This window comes from Ranitomeya variabilis, chromosome 2 (assembly GCF_051348905.1).
Source record: "Ranitomeya variabilis isolate aRanVar5 chromosome 2, aRanVar5.hap1, whole genome shotgun sequence".
Classification (NCBI taxonomy): domain Eukaryota; kingdom Metazoa; phylum Chordata; class Amphibia; order Anura; family Dendrobatidae; genus Ranitomeya; species Ranitomeya variabilis.
Genome location: NC_135233.1, coordinates 636,174,674 through 636,199,648, shown reverse-complemented (window position 1 = coordinate 636,199,648; position 24,975 = coordinate 636,174,674). Strand labels below are relative to the sequence as shown.

The 24,975-nt window shown below is 41.5% G+C and overlaps 1 protein-coding gene across 1 annotated transcript in view; it reads left to right on the top strand.

Moving 5' to 3' along the window:
* The window catches only part of CAPN9 (calpain 9), a 260,696-nt gene that overhangs the window by 52,513 nt on the left and 183,208 nt on the right, over positions 1-24,975 (top strand). The window contains exons 2-6 of the mRNA XM_077289096.1: positions 9,774-9,843; positions 16,674-16,792; positions 20,659-20,792; positions 22,001-22,169; positions 23,825-23,908. Coding sequence (XP_077145211.1) covers positions 9,774-9,843; positions 16,674-16,792; positions 20,659-20,792; positions 22,001-22,169; positions 23,825-23,908 — 576 coding nt within the window. The remainder of the gene's footprint in view (positions 1-9,773; positions 9,844-16,673; positions 16,793-20,658; positions 20,793-22,000; positions 22,170-23,824; positions 23,909-24,975) is intronic.

Here is a 24,975-nt window from a genome sequence, read left to right as displayed (position 1 = left end):
GAATCAAACACCCGAAAACCCCGCCCATATGACCGCAAACCTGTCCCGCCAAATTCAGGTGACAGGTTCCCTTTAAGTAAACAAACAAATATATGCGTTGATACCCGTTTAAGTGTGTTATTGTTGAAACATTATCTGTGAAGCATCCGTCTATTAGTCACCGACTCACCGCCATTGGCGTTTGCGCTGCATGATATCGGCTTCCTTATTATGGCCGCTAGCTCTGTATGTAGTATCCGGGGGCATAAAGCTGCTGTGGCTGGGTACCTTTACTCTTGCATCTGCGCATGCGTAGAGTTGGTTCAAGGGTGTTGCCATGCCAACCCGGTTATACTATGCGCTTTATGTATAAATGAGTATTTTAACTGCAATAGACAGTGGCAGTTTTATGCGCTGTCAGCCTATAGGTATAGTGGTCATACAGTTGGATTCTTAAGTGTTTCCAGTGGAATATCGCCGTTTGCGCCGTTTGTATCTGTGCATGCGTCAAGTTGGTTCATGGTTGTTGCCATGACAACCCGGTTATATCATGCGCCTTACCTGTAAACAAGGAATTGAACCGCAATAGACAGTGGCAGATTTTTGCGCCGTCAGCTTATAGGTATAGTGGTCATACAGTCTGATCCTTAAATGTTTCTAGTGGAATACCGCCATTTGCGCAGGCGCTGTGTAGGACTGGGTTCTTTTCGGACACTACATGTTTTCGCGCATGCGCAGTGGATATCTCAACACGCCGGACTGTTATTGATGTGTCGCCATTGCTGCTCACACCTGGTAGGTGAATTAAAAAATTTTCAGCTTATTTAAACACTGGGAACACACCAGTTTGGTATCTTTTTGACCCTGAGGAAGACGTTTTTTGCGTCGATACGCGTGGGTCTGGTACACTGACTTCAGCCGGCCAGAGTTATCATTTTTTCCCAGTTTGCCGATATGTGAGGGGTTATTGTCCAGTTGGGCTGGGTAAGATCGCTCATATTGAAGGTGGAAATCCTGTTGAAAATTTGTTGCCAGCCAATTCTTAACCGCTCGCTTAACCGTGACAGCCTCTGTTGGGTAATATACTGTGTTTTCTGGTGGGCATGTACACCATTGTTAAAAATGCTATGGGTATACCATTATAAAATAACAGCATGCTTATATCTGACAAAGGAAAATCGTGATGTGTTCGTATTGTGCATTATAATTGGCATGTTAGTTAATTTTCTGATGTTCACCTATAAACATTGATTTGAAATACTGATTGGGTTGAACAGACTGACTCTGTCGGGCATATTAAATATATGAGGTTATACTATTCTATCAGGATTCTGTTTTTCATGGACATTTATACCATTGTTTTGCATTATGGTTATACCTTTGTGAATTAACAACCTGTATATACCTGGTTAAAGGGAAATTGATATGTGATCACATTATAAATTATGGTCGGTTTGTCAGTGTACTTCTTTCTGGCATTTAACCAATTATTGTAGACCCGTGACCTCTCTACCCATGTGTGTGTGGGGGGGGGGGCTTTTTAAATTGTTTTTAAAGTTTCTGTGTGGTGTTCTCAATAGAAGCTGTTTTTGTATTTTGATATTGTTGTGGTGATCCCATTTGTTCTTTTGCATACGCTTTTCTCTTTTTATGGTTGTACATATCTCCCCTTAAGTACTTGTCCGGCAGCCATCTTACACAACATTAAAGATGGGACATCGCTGAATTTTCAAGTATGACAATGTCTCCATATGAAGCATTCCAAAGTCCTGGAGTGGTTTAGCCAGTCTCCAAACCTGAACCCAGTAGAAAATCATTGGTCGGAGTGTGAGGGAGAGCCAGGGCCGTAGTCACAGCCGAAGACACCAAAGCACTGGTGCCCTTGCCTCCCATCACATGAAAATAATGTCCATTACTCAGCATACCTGTGACTCCACTTTCTGCGCCATCAGGGTCTCCTCTGCTCGGCTGTAGGCTTCCTTTAGATGGTTTTGCACAGATTGAGATACAGTCCATTTCAACTTTCAAATGAACAACTTTACTATTTTCTTTTATGCAGCACATCATATTCTTCACAGCATTTACAACAGGTTTCACATTGCACATTTCCTCCTCTGTCCCTGAACTTCCCTTTCTGTCACACAGCACGTACCCAGGTCGAACCGTACCACATGGTTCCTCAGCTTCCTCCCAGTTCAGCTCTGCTATGGTTAGACCTTCCTTAGTCTGTTTCACCCCAGACATGAGAATATCAGCCTCTGAAGTCTGTTGCCCCTTGGTGAGCGACCTGCTAATGGTAGACAATACCACGGAGGGATTCATGGTCTCTCAGTTTTGCTTCATTCACCAGTTAAAAAATTACAAGGACAGTAAATCCTGCCAGGATCCTGGAAAGACACACTGGAGCCAGGCACAATCTATTGGATGCAGGTGCTACTTTATTGTCCTAAGGTAGATATGTGAGAGTCTCAAGAATATAGTAGGAAATTTGAAATTTCTTTGACTTTCTTGCTTGACATTACTGCAATTTTTTTTATTGCACTGTTGTAGCAAAAGGCTCCATACATTCTCTATATCTGTCATACTAAGTAAGAACTAAGTTTTTCAATCAGTATTTTAATTCCTAATTCCTTGTCATTTCTATATGTTGTAAAGCAGTGATCCCATAGCCTTTACTTTAACCCCATTCTGACCTCAGATGGGATAGTACGTTCGAGGTCAGATCCCCTGCTTTGATGCAGGCTCCGGCGGTGAGCCCACATCAAAGCCGGGGCATGTCAACTGTTTTGAACAGCTGACATGTGCCTGCAATAGCGGCGGGTGAAATCGCGATTCACCAAACAAAAAACAAGTGTGGGATTGCACTTTTTTTGCAATTTCACCACACTTGGAATTTTATTTCCGTTTTCTAGTACATGACATGCTAAAACCAATGATGTCGTTCATAAGTACAGCACGTCCCACAAAAAATAAGCCCTTACATGGCCATTTTGATGGAAAAATAAAAAAGTTATGGCTCTGGGAAGGAGGGGAGCGAAAAATGAAAAAATAAAAAAAAAACGAAAATACCCCTGGTCATGAAGGGGTTAAAATCTGTCAGTCATGTTGTTGTAGAACAAATCCTTGTTAAGGTAGCAACTGTCTATAAAATGCTAAACATTCCATTTCACCATTTTTTAGATGCATGGGATTCTCTACATGTTTACTTTCAAGGCACATCTCCACCCAAAGTAGATCATAAAAGCAAACAAAATTACAGGAGCGTAAAGTCTAACACACCCAAAGCCTAAACACTGTCAAGTCACTTTCTAAAGCAAACCTAGATATAGCTAAACAGTAAAATTCATCCAAGTGTGATCTTTTGAAATATTTTTGAGACATGTTTAAAAATGAAGACATCTCCACTCATTTCCTAAGGTTTTAAGCCATATTTACGTATGCATTTTTGTTGCAACCCGATCTCTAGTATCAGCTAAAGCCAACAAAAATCATTTTATAAGGGTTAGTCTCATCCTCTCATGGCATGTCATTAGATTAGATTATACCACTACTTTATGGTCAATGGAGGTCTCCCCTCTGGGAACCTAAGCTATTCGGAAAAACTAGTTAAAATGTTAAATTACTGCTGCATTCACCACACCCCAGTTTTTAAAGAACATTGACTAATGGATAGTGTTGAGCATTCCGATACTGCAAATATCGGGTATCGGCCGATATTCGCTGTATCGGAATTCCGATACCGAGTTCCGATATTTTTGTGATATCGGAATCGGAAGTTCCTATAAGTTCCCAGGCGTGTGCGTATGGTTCCCAGGGTCTGGAGGAGAGTAGACTCTCCTTCAGGCCCTGGGATCCATATTCATGTAAAAAATAAAGAATAAAAATAAAAAATATGGATATACTCACCCCTCCGACGGACCCTGGACCTCAGCGGTGCAACCGGCACCCTCCGTTCCTAAGAATGCAGTGAGTGTAGGACCTGCGATGACGTCGTGGCTTGTGATTGGTCGCGTGACCGCTCACGTGACCGCGACGTCATCGAAGGTCCTTCACTCTGCATTCTTAGGAACGGAGGCAGACGCTTGCAGCGGTGACAGCCAGGGCTCGTCCGTGGGTGAGTATATCCATATTTTTTATTTTTATTCTTTATTTTTTACATGAATATGGATCCCAGGGCCTGAAGGGAGAGTTTCCTCTCCTTCAGACCCTGGGAACCATCCAGGATCACTTCTGATATTTGTGTCCCATTGACTTGTATTGATATCGGGTATTGGTATCGGCGATATCCGATATTTTTTGGATATCGGCCGATCCAATCCGATACCGATACTTTCAAATATCGGAAGGTATCGCTCAACACTACTAATGGACAAAAGTGGCTTTGTGTAGGAAAAACATTGCTGGCAAACCAACACTAAATAATTACTTTGGCTATTTATAGGGGTATTCCCATCTCCAAGAGACTATCCCAGTATGTTGTACGTGTAATAATAATATTAGAAAATTCTTCCAATTAGAAATCTATTACAGTTCTTCTAATTCACTATGTCACTTACCCCATGTGTAGAATATTGCAGTAACTTGCATATCCATGCTTTCAACCACTAACAACTAACTAACTGTCACTATATGAGTGGTTGTAACCATGGATACCTGAGCTACTGCAATGCCCTGCTCATGGAGTAAGGACATAGCGAATCAGAAGAACTATACTACATTTCTAATTGGAGGTATTTGCGAATATTATTGTTTCACGTACTACATATTGGGATAGTTCCAAATGTCAGATGCTTACCAATCATACTAGAAATATCCTCTCTGGAAAATGAAAGTAACACCTTAACTCTGTTGCATAATCTCCATAATATAGAAACTCAGCTCCAACGCCTATGCAAATATACACTGCTCAAAATAATAAAGGGAACACTAAAATCCCACATTCTAGATATCACTGAATGAAATATTCCAGTTGTAAATCTTTATTCATTACATAGTGGAATGTGTTGAGAACAATAAAACCTAAAAATCATCAACATAAATCACAATTAATATCCCATGGAGGTCTGGAGTTGGAATGATGCTCAAAATCAAAGTGGAAAATGAAGTTACAGGCTGATCCAACTACAGTGGAAATGCCTCAAGACAAGGAAATGATGCTCAGTAGTTTGTGTGGCCTCCACGTGCCTGTATGACCTCCCTACAATGCCTGGGCATGCTCCTGATGAGGCGGCAGTTCGTCTGAGGGATCTCCTCCCAGACCTGGACTGAAGCATCCGCCAACTCCTGGACAGTCTGTGGTGCAACGTGACGTTGGTGGATGGTGTGAGACATGAAGTTCCAGATGTGTTCAATTAGATTCAGGTCTGGGGAACGGGCGGGCCAGTCCATAGCTTCAATGCCTTCATCTTGCAGGAACTGCTAACACACTCCAGCCACATGAGGTCTGGCATTGTCCTGCATTAGAAGGAACCCAGGGCCAACCATACCAGCATATGGTCTCACAAGGGGTCTGAGGATCTCATCTCGGGACCTAATGGCAGTCAGGCTACCTCTGGCAAGCACATGGAGGGCTGTGTGGCCCTCCAAATAACTGCCACCCCACGCCATTATTAACCCACTACCAAACTGGTCATGCTGAAGGATATTGCAGGCAGCAGATCACTCTCCATGGCATCTCCAGACTTAGTCACGTCAGTCACATGTGCTCAGTGTGAACCTGCTTTCATCTGTGAAGAGTACAGGATGCCAGTGGCAAATTTGCCAATCCTGGTGTTCAGTAGCAAATGCCAAGCATCCTGCATGGTGTTGGGCTGTGAGCACAACCCCCATCTGTGGAAGTCAGGCACTCGGACCATCCTCATGGAGTTGGTTTCTAACCGTTTGTGCAGACACATGCACATTTGTGGCCTGCTGGAGGTCATTTTGCAGGGCTCTGGCAGCGGTCCTGCTGCTGGGTTGTTGCCCTCCTATGGCCCCCTCCATGTCTCCTGGTGTACTGGCCTCCTGTCTCCTGGTAGCGCCTCCAGCCTCTGGACACTACGCTAACAGACATAGCAAACCTTCTTGCCAGCCAGAAAGCATTGGTACTGAGATGTGGTCTGTGGTCCCCACCTGCAGAACCACTCCTTTATTGAGTGTGTCTTGATAATTGCCAATAATTTCCATCTGTTGTCTATTCCATTTGCACAACAGCATGTGAAATTGATAGTCAAACAGTGTTGCTTCCTAAGTGGACAGTTTGATTTCACAGAAGTTTGATTTACTTGAAGTTATATTCTGTTTAAGTGTTCCCTTTATTTTTTTGAGCAGTGTATATTGCAGTTTATGGGTAACGGGCTAATCGTCTAGGCCTCCAAGCAATGCCCAGTAGTCTAAACATTTTATCATAACTTAGAAAACAAAAAAATCTACTGTGAGGGGATCTGGGACTGTGAGGGGATCTGGGACTGCAAGCCCAGTTAGATAGCTGAGGAATCAAGGGAACAGGGAGCATCAGATGAGATCTCAGCACCTTCCAGTCTCAGACTGGGTTGTCGAGCTGTCAATCAAAACACAGACCACTCAACATGCCCAGCACTAGACTGGAATACTGAGCTGTCAATCACTGTGTCCTAAAATACACTGAGGGGTGGAATCGTTACAGCACACCTGTGCAATAATCACGCTGTCTAATCAGCATCTTGATATGCCACTTCTGTGAGGTGGATGAATTATCTCTACAAAGGAGAAGGTCTCACTAACACAGATTTAGTCAAATTTGTGAACGATGTTTGAGAGAAAAAGGCCTTTTGTGTGCATAGAAAAAGTCTTAGATCTTTGAGTTCAGCTCATGAAAAATGGGAACAAAAGTGTTGTGCTTTTATATTTCTCTTCAGTGTAGAAATAATAGCTTGAACTTGATTTTTTTTTTTTTAAATCTAAACCTATGGCATCGCATTTTTCGCATTTCTCTTGATCAACCAGTTGATGACTACATTGACAGGTGAAGTAGAGAGCATTGATAATCTTGGTATAATAGCATTTGTCAGAGCGGAGTAACCCATTACACCACTGCTCCCATAGAAGTGAATAGAGTGAGATCACGCATTACCTATTCTGGTATATGCCCCATCCTGGTATATGGCCTCTATATATTCAATGCAAAGGAAAAATTTTAAAAAAGCTTCTACTTACCTTCCAGGCGGCACTTCCTCCCTGTGCAGGCTCCTGTCATGACATGCACTGACTTAAAAATGCATGCAATGTTAGGGAAAAGTGCAGCTCAAAGCATACACTGCAGGATCCACAATTATGGCTGCGATCTCCTCCCATGGCTGTGATCTGGACATCCCAGGGTCAGTGCCCAGGTCCCAGCTACAGGCAGGAGGTGCAGTCTCAATACAAGAGACGCTGTCACCATCTGACTGCACGCTCTTATGCCAAGGGGCTGCCATAAGTGAGGTATGTAACTATCCTGCTCAGACTCTTGCATACCCCCAAATGAAAATGGCAGCCCTCGGTGGCTAAAGTAAGAATGAATAAATAAAAACTAATAATAAAGTGTTACATTTAATTTTGTATTAACTGATTTTATAATCAATAACTATTAATACAAAGTTGAAAATCATGGCATAAAAATCATGACAGATAAAAAGTGGTTTTAACAAATGACAGCCCAGTAAGTGATACATTACTGGAATCAGGGTCTCTGCTCTCATATCATGCTCCTGTCAGATGAGGTAGAAAAATATTGGTGACAGATTCTCTTTAACCCCTTAACGTCCAATGACTGATATATCTGACATTGGATGCCTCCCCTTATCAGTGGAACCCGCACCTTTTCTGGCACATGACAGCTGATCTGATCACCTGTCATGTGCCCCTAACAGCCACGGGTGGAATCACGATCTACCCGTGGCTGTTAACATGTTAAATGCCGCTGTCAAACTCTGACTGTGGCATTTAACATGCACGAGCAGGAAGCGTGTCATTAACCCCGCCCCGGTAAAAACCGACCCAAATCATGTTCTCTGGGGTCTCGGCTACCCTCGGTAGCCAAAACACTGGAGAAATTCTCACTCAGGGGGCGCTATACACTTATTTCTCAGCACCGTAAAAAAGCAGCACTGCATACAGTAAGTACCCTTAATTGCTGCCATTAAAAGGCATATCTGCGGTCGTTAAGGGGTTAAATAAAAAAGAGCCTAGACATGTTTGTGTCTGTGAACTCATAATATGGAGATTCATAATGGCATGTCAGTTTTTACATTTAGTCAACATGGTAAAAAAAATTTCAAAAACAATTGGTGCCATTGAAAAGTACAACTCGTCTCGCAAAAAACAAGCCCTCATATGGCCATATTGACAGAAAAAAAAAATGCTTCGTCCACCCCTGGACGAAGCATTTCAGTGCGAAACGCGCGTCGGGTGTGGTGGGTCCCCGGGTTCTTCCTCCTGGTAACTATATCTAAACTTTTTCTTTGCAGTATCTATATATGGCTTAGCTTACTTCATTGTTTTTATAGGTGCGCTGTGGAGATTTGTATAGACATGTATATGCTATGATCTACACTAGTATTTAATTTGCTTTGTTATTTGCTCCATATGCATTTTTTGCACCTTAACTATACTCATGTTATACTAAGCTGGATATCACTTTTTTGTTACTGCTGTATATACCTTTACATTGAGGTTGTTCCTGTGTGTGTCCCACTGTTGCTGCTGCACTGGTGGTTACTGCCCTGGTTTTATGTTTTTGTATGTTTGTCTTAATAAAATTTATATTTTCATTACTTTTTGGTCTTAGTGTGAAGGTGTTTTTTTGGTATTTTTCATATGGGTTCCTTCATGACCCTGTAAGGCAGTGTTTCCCAACTCCGGTCCTCAAGAGCCACCAACAGGTCATGTTTTCAGGATTTCCTTAGTATTGCACAGGTGATGGAATTATTGCCTGTGCAGGTGATGGAATTATCACCTGTGCAATAATAAGGAAATACTGAAAACATGACCTGTTGGTGGCTCTTGAGGACCGGACTTGGGGAACATTGCTGTAAGGGATATTATTCAGTGTTTTTTATTTTTCTAAAAAAAAAAAAAAGTTATGGCCATGGGAAGAAGAGGAGTAAAAAATGGACACGTAAAAATGGAAATACCCCTGTTCTTAAGGGGTTAATGGATTAGTTCCTAATATCTTCATTCTAGATACCATATTATAACTTCAGAATTCTTGTTGAGTTAATGCCTCAAAAGATATTAGAGCTATTTTTGAGAAACAAGAGGGACTCTCATAATTGTTCCATTTGCTTTTACTGTCTTGGCTGATCTGTGTATGTAAACAATGACATATAAACTTTATTATGCTTACTAATGTAGCTCCATCCCATTTCACAGCGCTTTGCAGATAATGTTATCACTGTGGCCATTGGGGCTCACAATCTAAATTACCAATAGTTAGGTCTTTGGCGTGTGGGAGGAAACTGAAGTATCCATGGGGAGAACATACAAACTCCTTGTAGATGTTGTCCTTGGTGGATTTTAACCCATAACCCCAGAGCTGCAAGGCTACAGTGATGTGTGCTCCCTGTATATAAGTTTAATGTGATGATTAAGTATTGATTTTAAATGTGTATACATTGCCAACTATTTTTTCTGGCAAAGGTTAGTTGTCAAAGTTTTATTTTTCTATTTTTTTTCAGCAAAACCTTTCATTCTTAATACATTACATTAGTAATATTAAGTCCTTTATCCAAAGAGAGCATAAAGCCACAGACCGTATTTAAAATATTTTGACAGTTTTTTTTTTTCTTGTTTTCCAGGAAATTGTTAAAGATCCTGAGTTTATTTTAGGTGACGCTTCAAGAACAGATGTCTGTCAAGGAGACCTTGGTAAGTTTAATTCTCTAAAAGCTTTCTTTTTGTCACTTATTGCGCCCCTTACAGCTCTATTTAGCCATATTAGTTTCCTCCTATTTCTAGTATGTTTGTTTATTTCTATAGGGTATATATTGTGCACAGGTCCTATCCAGGATGCTAATAAACGTCTCCCATTCTTTGTGTACTTTTATGTCTCAGGACTATAAGACGCACTGGACCATAAGATGGACCAAACTTTTAGAGGAGGAAAATATAAAAAAAAATTAAGCAAAAAATGTGGTCAATTCTGTACTAATATCCCCCATCCTGGTATATACAGTTGCAGCGCTCCAGAGTCCTGATCGTTGCAGTAACGTCGCTCTGCTGCTAAGGGGAGTGATGGTACGTCTGATTGCACTAAAAGAGGTCACCTGACCAGGTATCACAGTCACACATTACACTTCACACTCCGGCCACCAGGGGGAGCAAAAGGTTCTATGTATTAGGCCACTCCTCACACTCTGGTAAAACTGGGGGTTGGATAGGAAGTTAGGGAGAAGCTGACTGGGTTTTGCCCAGGTAACATCTAGTGAGAGGAGAGCGTTACTTGGGAAGATTCAGGGGGGTCCCTGTCAGGGGTGGGATCCTGACAGTGGCCTAGCAAAAGGACAGATCGTTACGGAGCCGCGCCTGCACCTCTTTGCAGCGGCATCCTAAGAAAGGACACGAAGCGAGGTATATTGTGGAGAAGTGAGAAACGAGATCACAGCACAAAGGAGATAAAACCAGAAGGAGTCGTGCTCGAAGATCAGCAACATCCTTCTGAGGCGCGTAGCCCGCGGCCGGAATGCCGAGGAAGTAATAGGCTCTATGCATTACTTTGAACTACGGCAGGGCAGTTAACTTTAGGTTGGCTGTCTCACCTTTTACACCTAATGAAGACAACAGAGGCAATTGTGGGAGAGGGGCGTCTCTAGGGTCCCTATAAAATAACTCCAGGCCTACCCCGTCATACGGGTGCGTCCTATCCAAACCATCTGGGGGACGGAGAGAGAGAACAAAAACATACATGACAGTTGTGAGGACTATCCTGTGGTGCTCAGCAGGGAGGTACTACAAGACCCAGGCGCTAGTAGGAAGGCTACTGATTTCCACCTGCAAAGGGAACTCTGGATGTGCCTTTGGACCGGCCGGTCTCAGCCAGCCCTGTTAGCAGTGCTCTGGATTGTGGATGCCGAAGCCTTCAGTAAAGAGGTAAAGAGACTGCATCCCTGTGTCCTCGTCATTTACTGCTACCAACACCATCACCTACACCTTTTATTGGGCGCCCCTTAGCAGGGCCACAGACCGGGTCAGGCCACCGTGACATTCCTAGAACCGAGAGACCCGGTACGGAGTACCCCGCTGCCCTGCGTCTGGGGGCCGCTCCACAGTATATGTCCCCAATCCAGTTCTAAATGGTCCCCTCATCCCCATCCTGGTATGCATGGTCCTTTCATCTCCATCCTGGTATGCATGGTCCCCTCATCCCCATCCTGGTTTGCATGGTCCCCTCATCCCTATCCTGGTTAGGCACAGCCCCCTCATCCTTATCTTGCTAGGCATGGTCCCCTCATCCCTATCCTGATAAACATGGTCCCCATCCCCATCATGATATGCCTGGCCCCCTCATACCCATCCTGGTATGCATGGCCCCCATCAGAAAAAAACAAACCATACTACTTACCTTCCCTGCGCTCCCTTGAAGCATCCTGTTCTGATGCCAGCAGCTGATTTATGTTTGTAAGCAGCACAGGGCAGTGACTCATGCGCTGCTTACAAGCAGAGGACAGCTGCCGGAATGGTTATTGGTCCCCATACCTGGGACACTAGGCTTGTGGGCCAGTGAATATTCATCTTCTTTAATAGCAGGCACAGTGTTAGTAGCTTCCTGCAGCTGCCTGGCGATCATGTGTGTCCGCTACTAAAGGGAAGGAATGTTCACTGTTCTCCACTCCCGTAGGCATGAAGAACTGTGGAGAGCAATGAATATTCATTGATCTTTAATAGACGTCACACTTTATAGCCCAGCAGCTGTACAAGCCGGGGGCTGCTGCTAACACTGTGCCGCTATTAAAGAGAAATAAGAAATGAATATTCATTGCTCCGCAGGCCCATAGTCCCTCCTACCTCTTGGTGCGGGCTTCTGTGCTGACTATAGGCATGGGGAGCAGTGAATATTCATTTCTCTTTAGCAGTGGGCACAGGGTTAGCCACAGCAGCTGGCTCCTGACACTTATGACCCACTGATACATCTGGACTATAAGACGCACCCCCATTTTCTTCCAAATTTTTGGAGTCTTATAGTCCAAAAAATACGCTACATTGCACATTGTCATCCTTTAAATTTGACAATCCATCCACAGCAGATACACCCGGACTATAAGACTCACCCCCATTTTCCTCAATTTTTGGAGTCTTATAGTCCGAAAAATACACTACATTGCACATTGCCATCCTTTAAATTTGAATATCCGTATATTAACCCCTTCATCCCCAAGCCTGTTTTCAATTTCCTGACCAGGCCATTTTTTTCAATTCTGACCAGTGTCACTTTATGTGGTTATAACTCTGGAAAGCTTCAATGGATCCTAGTGATTCTGAGACTGTTTTCTTGTGACATATTGTACTTCATGACACTGGTAAAATTTGTTTGATAGGAGTTGCGTTTATTTGTGAAAATATCAGAAATTTGTCAATTTTCAAACTTTTAACTGTTAGACCCTTGAATCAGAGAGTTTTGTCATGTAATATAGTTAATAGATAACATTTCCCACTTGTCTACTTTACATCAGCACAATTTTTGAAACAGATTTTTTTTCTTACGAAGTTATAAGGGTTAAAAGTTGATCAGCGATTTCTAATTTTTCCAACAAAATTTACATACCATTTTTTAAGGGACCACATCACATTTGAAGTTACTTTGAGGGGCCTATGTGACAGGAAATACCCAAAAGTGACACCATTCTAAAATCTGCAGCCATTAAGGTGCTCAAAATCACATTCAAGAATCTTATTAACCCTTCAGGTGCTTCATAGGAATTAGTGGAATGTGAAAGGAAAAAATTAACATTTAATTTTTTTTCATACAAATTTTACTTTAGATCCATTTTTTTTTATTTTCACAAGTGTAACATAAGAAAATGGACCCCAAAAATTGTTTTGCAATTTCTCCTGAGAACACCAATACCCCATATGTGGCAGAAAACTATTGTTTGGGCGCATAGCAGAGTGCGGAAGGGAAGGGGCGCCATTTGACTTTTTGAATGCAAAATTTGTTGGAATCATTAGAGGGCGCCATGTTGCATTTTGGAGAGCCCCTGATGTGCCATAGGAGTGGAAATCCCCCACATGTGACCCCATTTTGGAATCTAGACTCCTCAAGGAACTTATCTAGATGTCCAGATGTATGGTGAGCACCTTGATACACCAGGTGCTTCACAAAAGTTTATAGCGTTGAGCCGTGAAAATAAAAAATCACATGATCCCTCAAAAATATTTTTTAGCCTAAAATTTTTTTATTTTCACAGGGATTACAGGAGAAAACAGGCCACAAAATTAGTTTTTCAATTTCTCTTGAGTACACTGATACCCCATATGTGGTCTAAAACTACTTTTGAGGCTCAGTGAAAAGCTTAGAAGATTTTGCTGGACTGATTTGAGGGTGCCATGTCATAATGGTAGAGCCCCTGAGGTAGCAGAACCCACCCCTTAAGTGACCTCTAAGTGACACCTAGGTGTGCAGAGATCATATTTACAACACAGGTGTGTCACAGAATTTTATACCACTGGGCTGTGAAGAAAAAATAATTACATTTTTACCACCAAAATTTTGTTTTAGCCCCAGATTTTACATTTTCACACTGGGAAATGGGTAAAAAGTGACACGAAAATTTGTCCCACAATTTCTGCTGAATGGAGAGATACCCTGTATGTAGCTGTACAGTACTGCTTAGCCACAGAGCGAGACTCGGGAGGGACGGAGCGCTATTTGCCTCCTGGAGCACAGATTTTCCTAGAATTGTATTCGGACTTCATATATATAACCCCTAATTTCTAGAAGTGCAGAGTTCCCCTTCAAGTGACCCTATTTTGGAAAATATACTCTTTTAGGAATTTATCTACAGATGTAGTGATGGGTTTGACTCCATAAGTGTTTTCACAGCCCCAGACCATCACACTATTACCAACATATTTTACTGTTGGTATGATGTTCCTTGTCTGAAATGCCGTGTTACTTCTACGCTAGATGTAATAGGACATACACCTTTCAAAAAGTTAAACTTTTGTCTCGTCAGTCCACAGACTATTCTCACAAACATCAAGATGTTTTCTTGTAAAACTGAAACAAGACTTTATGTTCTTATTGCTCAGCAGTGGTTTTCGTTTTGGAACTCTGCAATGCAGGCCATTTTTGCCCAGTCTCTTTCATATGGTGGAGTCATGAACACTGACCTTAACTGTGGTAAGTGAGGCCTGCAGTTCTTTGACTGTTGCTGTAGGGTCTTTTATGACCTCTTGGATGAGTCATCACTGCGCTCTTGAGATAATTTATGTCAGCCAGCCACTCCTGGGAAGGTTCACCACTGTTCCATGTTTTTGCCATTTGTGGATAATGGCTCTCACTGTGGTTTGCTGGAGTTCCAAAGCTTTATAAATGGCTTTATAACCTTTTCCAGACTGATGGATCTCAATTACTTTGTATCTCATTTGTTCCAGAATTTCTTTGGATGGCGGCATGATGTCTGGCTTTTGAGGATCTTTTGGTCTGCTTCACTTTGTCAGGCAGGTCCCAGTTAAGTGATTTCTTGATTGAGAACAGGTGTGGCAGTAATCAGGCCTACATATGGGACTCCGGTACCCATAACTTGTGCATTCACCACCACATTGGGCTGTCTGAATATTATTCTCAAAGATGTGAAAAACCACAGTTAATTTATGTTTTAAAGGAGGGGGGGGGGGGGGGGGTTGCAATCCTTTTTCACACCGGACCCTGTAAGTTTGAATTTCTTTTTTCCTTACTAATAAAGACCGTCATTTCACACTCCATTTTGTGTTTACTTGTGTTATCTTTGTCTAATATTTACATTTATTTGGGGATCTGAAACATTTAAGTATGGCAAACATGCAACAGAATAGGAAATCAGGAAGGGGGCAAACACTTTTTTCCACCACTGTATATCTAGAGGAAATGATACTTTGTTACTGTTTTGAAGGAAAAGGGTGGCCACACCAAATATTGACTTGATATTTATTTCTTTTATGTTCATTCACTTAGTTTATGTTTATCAATTAACAAAATGCAAACACTTTTATTTTTTATAGTATTTTTACTGATGCCATGTTTTTTCCACACCTGCGTGAAACTTTTGCACAGCACTGTACCTCAATGTCTTTATTTTTTTTACATATAGAATGTATAAAGAATAGATATATTTATTTTCCCCTATAGTGATGTAGTAGATCTGGCCATGGAGCGCAACATCGAGCATCCTTGGGCTGTATAAGTTTAGATAGTGAGCCGTGTTTGATGAACTATGCATTAAAACTGAAAGATTGTGGTCTGTAATTGTCTGTGGGTGCACTACAAATCCTCAAGGCATGTGCTAGTAGGCTAAGTGGTTTCAGACCAATTGCAGAGACTAAATGTTTTCTGGGGGAGTGGTTTTAGACCATCTCCTGTGTAGGGTAGTGTCTACTGAATGGTCTTCGACCACTTCTGCTATAACTGTACTAATAATAGGAAACCTTGTCACCTCTACAAGTAAATGTGACTAAAGACTAAGGGTGTATTTGCTACAAGGCACTAAAAGTTTTGGTGTGCAGTGACAGCGTCAGATTTTTTTATCCCACATACTCTCTGCCATACAAACTAGCAAACCCCGACTTGCAGTAGAGTGCACACTGCTGATCGTGCTTTAGCGAGATGAGGTCACCTGGTCACACTGCTAATGTCGCTACAGTGCAGCGCAGGTGGCGAAGGTAAGGGAGAAATTACGTGTTCCCTAATGGAGTCAAAGATTTATGGCAATTTTCCTGTAGAATTGAAATGTGGGGTATAGATGCTAAGAAAAATGTGAGAGCACAGTGTGTGGGTGCGTGTATGTATGGGGACGGAGGTCCAGAATACAGAAGGAGAGATAGTGTGAGGCAGTATGTGGTGACAGTGTACAGAAGAATTGATAATCAGACAGCACAGTATTGACAGGGGACAATATAAAGAAGGATGTATGGTGTGAGTATACTATGGAGGATAGTATACAGGAGGAGGGTCAGTGTGTGGGTGTAGTATGTGGCAGTGTATAGAAGGATGGATATTGTGTGAATAAACAATATGGAGGGGGCATTATACAGAGTGATTGCAGAAAGGGAAATTGTAAGGACAGAGTATGAGGGAATAGTATACAACAGGAGAGTTAGAAGACAAGTGGGAGCATTATACAGAAGGAGGGAAAGTGAATGGACACAGCAAGGGGAGGAAGTATACAGAAGGAAGGATAGTGTGAAGACACAGTATGGGGTGCAGTGTAAAAAATAAGGGAGAGTGTGAAGCTACAATGTGGAAGAGTGGCAGCATATAGAAGGGACATTGTAAGGGTAAAAATTGAAGTTTGCACGGACACACGGTCTCTGTAAAAACATGGTCATGTGAGCGGCACCATAGGTTATATTGGGTACGTGTGAGACCCGTAAAATATAGATGACACACATACTGAAAAGAAGGATGGGTGCACGTAAGAGTTGGTGAGCTTTAGTGATTTACAATATATATATAATATATATAGTTGACAAAAAAATTCTCAGAACCTGTTTTTGTTTTATAGGCGACTGCTGGTTTCTGGCTGCTATTGCTTCTCTTACTCTCAATGAGAAGGTGCTGCACAGAGTGGTTCCACCTGATCAGTCTTTCGGCACTGGCTATGCTGGCATTTTTCATTTTCAGGTAACATTGCATACATTAGATTACATTATTATTATTATTAGTAGTAGTAGTAGTAGTAGTAGTATATTTTCTTGTTAGTATTATTATGCTGGTAAAAGGATATATATCACTTAATATAAATTACAATTTTCTTTAGTTTGTATTTTAAAGAAGCACATGATAAAGCATAGATTATCTTTTTATATGTAAGAAGTATTAAGTCATCAAAATGTTAATAATTTTATCAGTAGTATTGGACATGCTAGTAATACATATTTTATAGTACAACTTCACCACACAGAAAGGAAAAAAAGCTACTTCGGTATGAGAAAAAAAAGCTAGGCATGATGAGCGCATGATCGAACCAAGCTAAAGGACCACATATGCTTCACATCAATTGTTTTGCTATGTTAACAAGGATAGCCCTGTGTACTTGGCCTTGTTTTTATGTTTTGGTAAGTTGACTCACTCGGCTGCTTTCAGAGGTAGAGACACAGGAACGCTTATTGGGTCAAACAAACACCTGCTGGCTTATCAAAGCACGACACTTTTGAATGTTGGTTGTGCTTTCACACTCGTGGTAGCATGAGACGGACTCTACAACCCACACAAGTGGCTCAGGAAGTGCAGCTCATCCAGGATGGCACATCGATGCGAGCTGTGGCAAGAAGGTTTGCTGTGTCTGTCAGCGTAGTGTCCAGAGGCTGGTGACGCCACCAGGAGAAAGGCCAGTACACCAGGAGATGTGGAAGGGCCGGAGGAGGGCAACAACCCAGCAGCAGGACTGCTACCTCAGCCTTTGTGCAATGAGGAACAGGAGGAGCACTGCCAGAGCCCTGCAAAATGACCTCCAGCAGGCCACAAATGTGCATGTGTCTGCACAAACGATTAGAAACCGGCTCCATGAGGATGGTCTGAGTGCCCAACGTCCACAGATGGGGTTGTGCTCACAGCCCAACACCATGCAGGACGCTTGGCATTTGCCGCAGGACGCTTGGCATTTGCCACAGAACACCAGAGTTGGCAAATTCGCCACTGGCACCCTGTGCTCTTCAAAGATGAAAGCAAGTTCACACTGAGCACATGTGACAGATGTGACAGAGTCTGGAGACGCCGTGGAGAGAGATCTGCTGCCTGCAACATCCTTCAGCATGACCGCTTTGGCAGTGGGTCAGTAATGGTGTGGGGTGGCATTTCTTTGGAGGGCTACAGGGCCCTCCATGTGCTCACCAGTGGTAGCCTGACTGCCAATAGGAACCGAGACGAGATCCTTAGACCCCTTGTGAGAACATATGCTGGTGCGGTTGGCCCTTAGTTCCTCCTAATGTAGGACAATGCCAGACCTCATGTGGCTGGGGTGTGTCAGCAGTTCCTGCAAGATGAAGGCATTGAAGCTGTGGACTGGCCTGTCTGATCCTGAGACCTGAATCCGATTGAACACATCTGGGACATCGTGTCTCGCACCATCCACCAACGTCACATTGCCCCACAGATTGTCCAGGAGTTGGCAGATGCTTTAGTCTAGGTCTGGGAGGAGATCCCTCAGGAGACCATCCGCCACCTCATCAGGAGCATGCCCGCACATTGTTGGGAGGTCATATAGGCACATGGAGGCCACTCACACACTACTGAGCATCCTTTCCTTGTCTTGAGGCATTTCTATTGAAGATTGATCAGCCTGTAATTGGATTTTCCACTTTGATTTTGAGTGGGATTCCAAATCCAGACCTCCATTGGTTAATAAATGTGATTTCCATTGATGATTTTTGTGTGATTTTGTTGTCTGCACATTCAACTTTGTACAGAATAAAGTATTCAATGAGAACATTTAATTCATTCATATCTAGGATGTGTTACTTGAGTGTTCCCTTTACTTTTTTGAGCAGTGTATATACAGGAGGAGATGTCACACAGGTGTATACTATATACAGGAGGAGATGACACACAGGTCTATACTATAAAAAGGGGAGATGATACACCGGTATATACTATATACAGGAGGAGATGACATACAGGTATATACTGAGGGCAGGTGTGAGGTCAAAATGACAGGTGTTAGGGGGGGAAATGAGAGGAGTGAAGGGGAAAATGTGAGATGTGAGGGGGAAAATGAGAGAAGTGAGGTGCTATAACTAATCACAATTAGTTACTATGTCCGGGCAACGCCGGGCTCATCAGCTAGTGTATTATAAAGAAAAGATGTGATAAATCATATACAATCCTTTTTCTCTTGTGCTTCTAATCTCTTCTCAAATACTGACAATTTTTAGATGAGATTTGGCTAAATGTTCTGAAAAGGAGGAATCATTTTGGTATATCTTTTGGTATGTTAAGGCTCATTCACAACTTGCTCTGCATTCATCTTTTTCTACAAAATGGATGGTTTCACACATGGAGGTTTTGTTTTTGTTAAATGACAAGTTTTTAGTGGCATTTATTCCATGCATTTTTTTCTAGAAATATCACTTTATGTTAATTTATAGTTTAGCATACTACATTTTGAAGAACCTCATCGGCGAATAAAAACGCAGAAAAAAGTCTAGAAGCAAAATGCAGTTTGTGTGTTTTTAGCTACCAAGCACCAAATGGTTAAAAATGGCAGTAAGTGCCAGTCTATGAATCCATTCTGAGACTCTCCTTATGCTTTTTTTCTGCTTAGGACCCAGAAGTGCCCTGTCTGTTCTGTGTAACCCCCCCAGCTTCATGATATAACATTATATACTGAGTGTGAGTGTACTGGGCAGGCCAAGGACCAGAGCACACTGCAAACACTGCTGTGTTCGGCTACATTTTCACAATGAGCATTTCTTGCATTTCTGAGCTTTAGATGCTGCAGATTTTCTACAGAATTTCTGATCCAATTAGCTAACTTAGCTTACTGGTGTTTTTTCATATTTGCATGTTTTAGTGCACTTTATGCATGCGGTTTTTGTCTCCTATGTCATATATTGAATGTAATTGTTTTTTGGAAACTTGATCTTACTTGGCTATGACAAAACTTTTTGGATAAAAACTAATGTAATCTGTAAATAACTTTAGTGCATTTCCTCTGTGAAAAACATTTTCAAATGCATGTGCTTCTTTATCTGCAGATCTTCTTCATCTCATTCAAGTCTCTTGGGAAAATCTGCAAATAAAATGCATATTTAAGGCAACAAAAATTGATATGTTGCTGATTACAAAATTATCATCTCTGTCATTGCCTGCTGTGTTAAAAAAAAATAAACTACAGTGGGCATGAAATTTCTATAAATCTCATATACTATATTGGAACTGTAATGGTGTTGAAGATTTCCATTGCAGCCACAGGCCTGTTGAAGAGCCGCCATCTTGGGCTTCCTGTGAAGCACAGCCATGTGCAGGGTTTCATAAGGGACCATAGTTTTCACTATATATTGACTGCAATATTGAAGTATTGCCAAGTATGGTACAACCGATCAAGTGACTGAAGGATTAAGTTCCCTGTGTGGACTAGAAAATACAGTGTAAAGTAAAGTAAAAAAGTTTTTTAAAATATAAAAAACATAAAATTCTAATCAATCGTTTTCTTTGTTTAAAAATAAAGAGTTTTTTTGGCTGAGATGGAAAAAACTGGTGTAAAAACAAAAAAGTTAAAAAATTTTGGCTAAAAAAATTGCAACTTTTTGAAGCTTTTGTCGCCACTTATTTGGTATAAAAGTTTTGTTGAATCGTGGCCATAGTGCTTTAAGTAACGGTCAATTGCAGGATGCACAAAATTTGTTAAAATGCATGGTCAGTGAGAGGATAGGCATTTGTCATGTTTTTCAATGATATCATTTGCCTTCTTTTCCTATCTCTATATTTCTAGTTCAAAGATCGGTGGCATTTACATATTATCATAATTACATTTGCGTCTTTTCTTATAGTTTTGGCAACATAATGAGTGGATTGATGTTGTTATTGATGATCGACTACCTACCTTTAAAAATCGTCTGGTATTTCTTCACTCCGCTGATCTCAATGAGTTCTGGAGTGCACTACTGGAAAAAGCTTACGCAAAGTGAGTTCAAATCTTGCCGAAAATCCTATGAATTTCAACAATAAAAATGTATATTTTTTAATGACCTAAAACCTGTAAGTTTCTGTTTACATTGCGTCTGTTAAATTATCTATAGGTCTGCAATCTCTAATGGTACCGAAGAAAATCTGTCTTTTAGCATACACTTGAATTTTATAGCTACTCAGCTGCACTTTTCTGGAGTGAAATGTGATAGCACATCTTTGAAGGGGTATTCTCATGGTATCACATTAATTTTGTTTGTTAGACCGCATGAAATTAAGCAAGTTTGTAACTGACTTGTTTTTTCTATCTTTTATTCTCCTGTTGCGAAGTTTTAGGCTGCCGTCACACTATCAGTATTTGGTCAGTATCTTACATCAGTATTTGTAAGCCAAAACCAGGAGTGGGTGATAAATACAGAAGTGGTGCATATGTTTCTGTTATACTTTTCCTCTATTTGTTCCACTCCTGGTTTTGGCTTACAAATACTGATGTAAAATGCTGACGAAATCCTGATAGTGTGACGGCAGCCTAACTCTTACATAGCGTATAGCTTAATTCCAAGGAGATAGACCAAAAGAACCTGGCTGAGTGTGTGCAGTAGTTATATTTTATGAGAACAGTTAACTCCTAACATTCCAGTCAGCTCCGTCCAGCCCATTGATTTCTATCCAGCAGTTAGGTGCTCACCCTCCCTTCCTCCCTCCTACTCAGCTCCTACGCAGTTCTTCTAATCATGGCTCTCACTTTCCTGAGTTGTGAGCTTGTTCAAATGTCCTGCTCTATCTATAATCAAATATACTGATAACAGTTGTAGACTTCAGAACTATGACAGACAGTTAATATGTTGTAGTAGGACAAAACCGCTCACCAGAACCTTCACTCAAGAAAAAGCACCAGCCACTTGAGCATCCAGGAAGTAAGAGACTGCAGAGCTGTGATCTGCTCTAGAGAAAACTTTAGAATACCCCTTTAACATATTGTTGAACATAATATGAACAGACTCTAATACATTGCCACAAGCAGAAATTGTTTGCAAAAATTATATATGCTAGAAAACTGGCATCATGATATTTATTTTCTCAGCAGGATTTAGAATCTAAAATATCCCTAAAACCATTATCCACTTTTCATTTCTTTCTACTTTAAAATCTAACAACTGGCACAAGCGTGATTGCCCACTGCGTGTAATCTATGTTTTGTTCTAGGCTCAATGGTAGTTATGAAGCACTAAAAGGTGGCAGTACCATAGAAGCCATGGAAGATTTCACTGGGGGAGTTTCCGAAGCTTATGAAAACAAAAATGCACCCAAAAACTTTTTTGAAATAATGGATAAAGCTCTGAAAAGAGGATCAATGTTAGGTTGCTCCATTGATGTAAGTAGATTTTTCATCAAATCATTTTTATACAAAAATATTAGAAATGAGCTAATCGGTTAGTAGTAACCTGGCTGCTGAACGTGAGCTCTGCAAACCGCATCCTATATGCCTGAATCCCTGGCACCTCTTCTGATTGAGGCATGCATGACATTCCGCAAGGACTATCATTCAAAAGAGGTGCCAGATTTCCAACAACTAGGAGGCGGTTCGCAGGGCTCCCATCCACAGGCCACAAGCTACTGTCACCACGAGGTGAGTGAATCAATTCAGTGAGCCAATTCTGAACCAAGGTCCTGCAATCTATTTGCTCACCTCCAGTTATAGACCCGTCACCTCTCCTAACATTAAGTGGATATTTAAACATGAAAACATAAAAACCATTCTAGAACTGATCATTGTATGAGTCCTTGGTTATTCCTCCTGGAAACATCAATGGCAACTAATTGATGAGAATTTTTCTATACATTGTTGCAAGGCAGTGAGGGGGATCATATGTGATGGTCAATGTGTCCCCCAGGATGCGGACAGAGTCCTATTAAACACACTGGAGTGCCTTATGTTCACAGCAGGATGCATGTGAGTCACAAGGCAAAATAAAAGAAAGAGTGGATTGGGTCCAAGTAGTGACCCAGTCAGATTCTTAGGAAAAGCCGTTAAGGGCTTTTATTTTTAGAGGGATTTGCAGGTTTGGTAGTAGGGCAAATCCCTCTCTCCACTCCGGGTTTTGGAAGTGGCTCTATGGCCATGATTCTATTTAAATCTGTCAGTTTTGGTTTGGGTGCGTCAGTGTTGGAGTTTCCAAGTTGCAGAGCAGTTGTCTCTGTGCAACCCCAGGACTGTGTAGAGCTAACACAGAGCCAGGGACTTCCAGGCAGCTGACACAACCAAAAGGCACAGAGATGTCAATGACAATTGGACTGTGTTTATGGAAACCCGGCTGCGATCTGGAGGACAGACATAAGTGTGAGTTCTGAAAATAAAGACTCAATTATATTGAATTTTCTGTGGTCCCTGCCTGTCTGTCAAACTGCACCAACCCCACTGCACTACAATTGTCCAATCAGTCCAGCAGGGACATACCTATTTTTCACAAAATGCCCAAATTGCCCATTTATTTCATACATTTCTAGGAGAAAAACAAAGAAACAAAACTATGTATTAAGAATACATGCCCCATATTTGTTATATCAATTTACTAAAGCATGAAAATCAGAAGAGATGGCCGGTCATCTTTACAGAGAAATATATAAAGTAATATCCTAACCATTGCCTAACTCAATCCTCCGCCGCTCCAGAAGTCCGTTACAGTCCCACCATCATAGCCATTATTTCCCTCGAATACTGCTAACAATCACTGGCCTTAGTGCCCATGTGCCGCATGTACAAATCTCCAGGTATTGTCTGCAAGGAGGGGGAATGGTAGACATGCTATTATCACTTCCACACCAGGAAAAATCACCTGGGCAGGGGGTTGAGTAGGCAAGTGGAAGTTATTTAATTTTTTTTCCAACTCTTAGCCTACTTTTATGTCTACGTCACAGACAACCCGTTTAATGTAACAAGGTCTCCTGTGTTTCTCCCAAGGTCTCTAGCACAATGCATGCTTCCCTGTTCTTGTTAAGTAGTGGTGTAATGTTGAAAATGTCTTACAGACTACAAGTTCTGCTGAAACAGAAGCTAAAACTCCTCAGGGACTTGTGAAAGGTCATGCCTACTCCATAACTGGAATGGATACGGTACGCTGCTTTCAATCTTATTTGCTAATATCGTAGCTTATGTTATATTAAATTATTTTATCCTTATAGCTGTACACACATTCACTGGCTACAGCTTGTAGGTAGAGTGATATTCTAAGTGTTGGGTCTTCATCTGTTTTATATTGCTCTGAATAATTTTGTATTGTTAAGGATGAAGATCACTTTATAATTATTTCTTGTGCTGAATGAAATATTACGAGAGGCGCAGCCATGGAGGTAGATCTGCCTGGAGAGATCATATCAGACCTTTTGTGTCTGTTCTTCACTCTAGTAATGTAAAATAACGGATTTCATTTGTGATTGTTTTAATGTTATAATTTATTCAGAAGATATGGAAGATTAAAGTACGGAAATTATTTTAATTTTGGCTTGGATTTCAACCACTACTGATGCTACTATGTTCTTGCCCCAGTAGAAACAGATAAATTTCGTGATTCGCTAAGACTAGTGTTTCATACACTTTTATAGATGCATGTGTAGGAATAAGATTCATCAAATTCATTAAGAGGCGCTCACCACTTAGTGAATTCAATGCATCTTATTAGTGGCGTGCCACCACTTTCAAAAGATCTGACAGGCGGGAGTAGCCATGCCCCTATACAACCCCCTCTCAAGAACTGTTTGAAGCAGGCGTGAAAATACAAAAAAAAGGCCCTAAATTTTGCTATGTAATGTGTTTTTATTCTGGCAGAAACACTTTGCTGTATTGGGCCCTGAGAGTCTACAAAAATCTGCACCATAGATCAAGTGCTTCCGGCCATTTGCTTTGTTTTCATTACAGGAGTAGTACAGTCCTCAGGATAGGTCCTTGATTTCAGATTGTGGGAATCTGATTCCTGGCAGCCCCATGGATAAGCTCTGATGCTGGACGGATGTGTATATATTGAACAGAGCTGCATTTTGCAGCTCCGTTCAGTGGGTAATGATGAGCGAGCGTGCTTGGATATCTTGTAATCCGAGCATGCTTGGGTGGTATCCACATATCTCAGATGTGCTCAAGTAATATGTTGGAGTCCTCGTGGCTGCCTGATACGTGACTGTTAGAC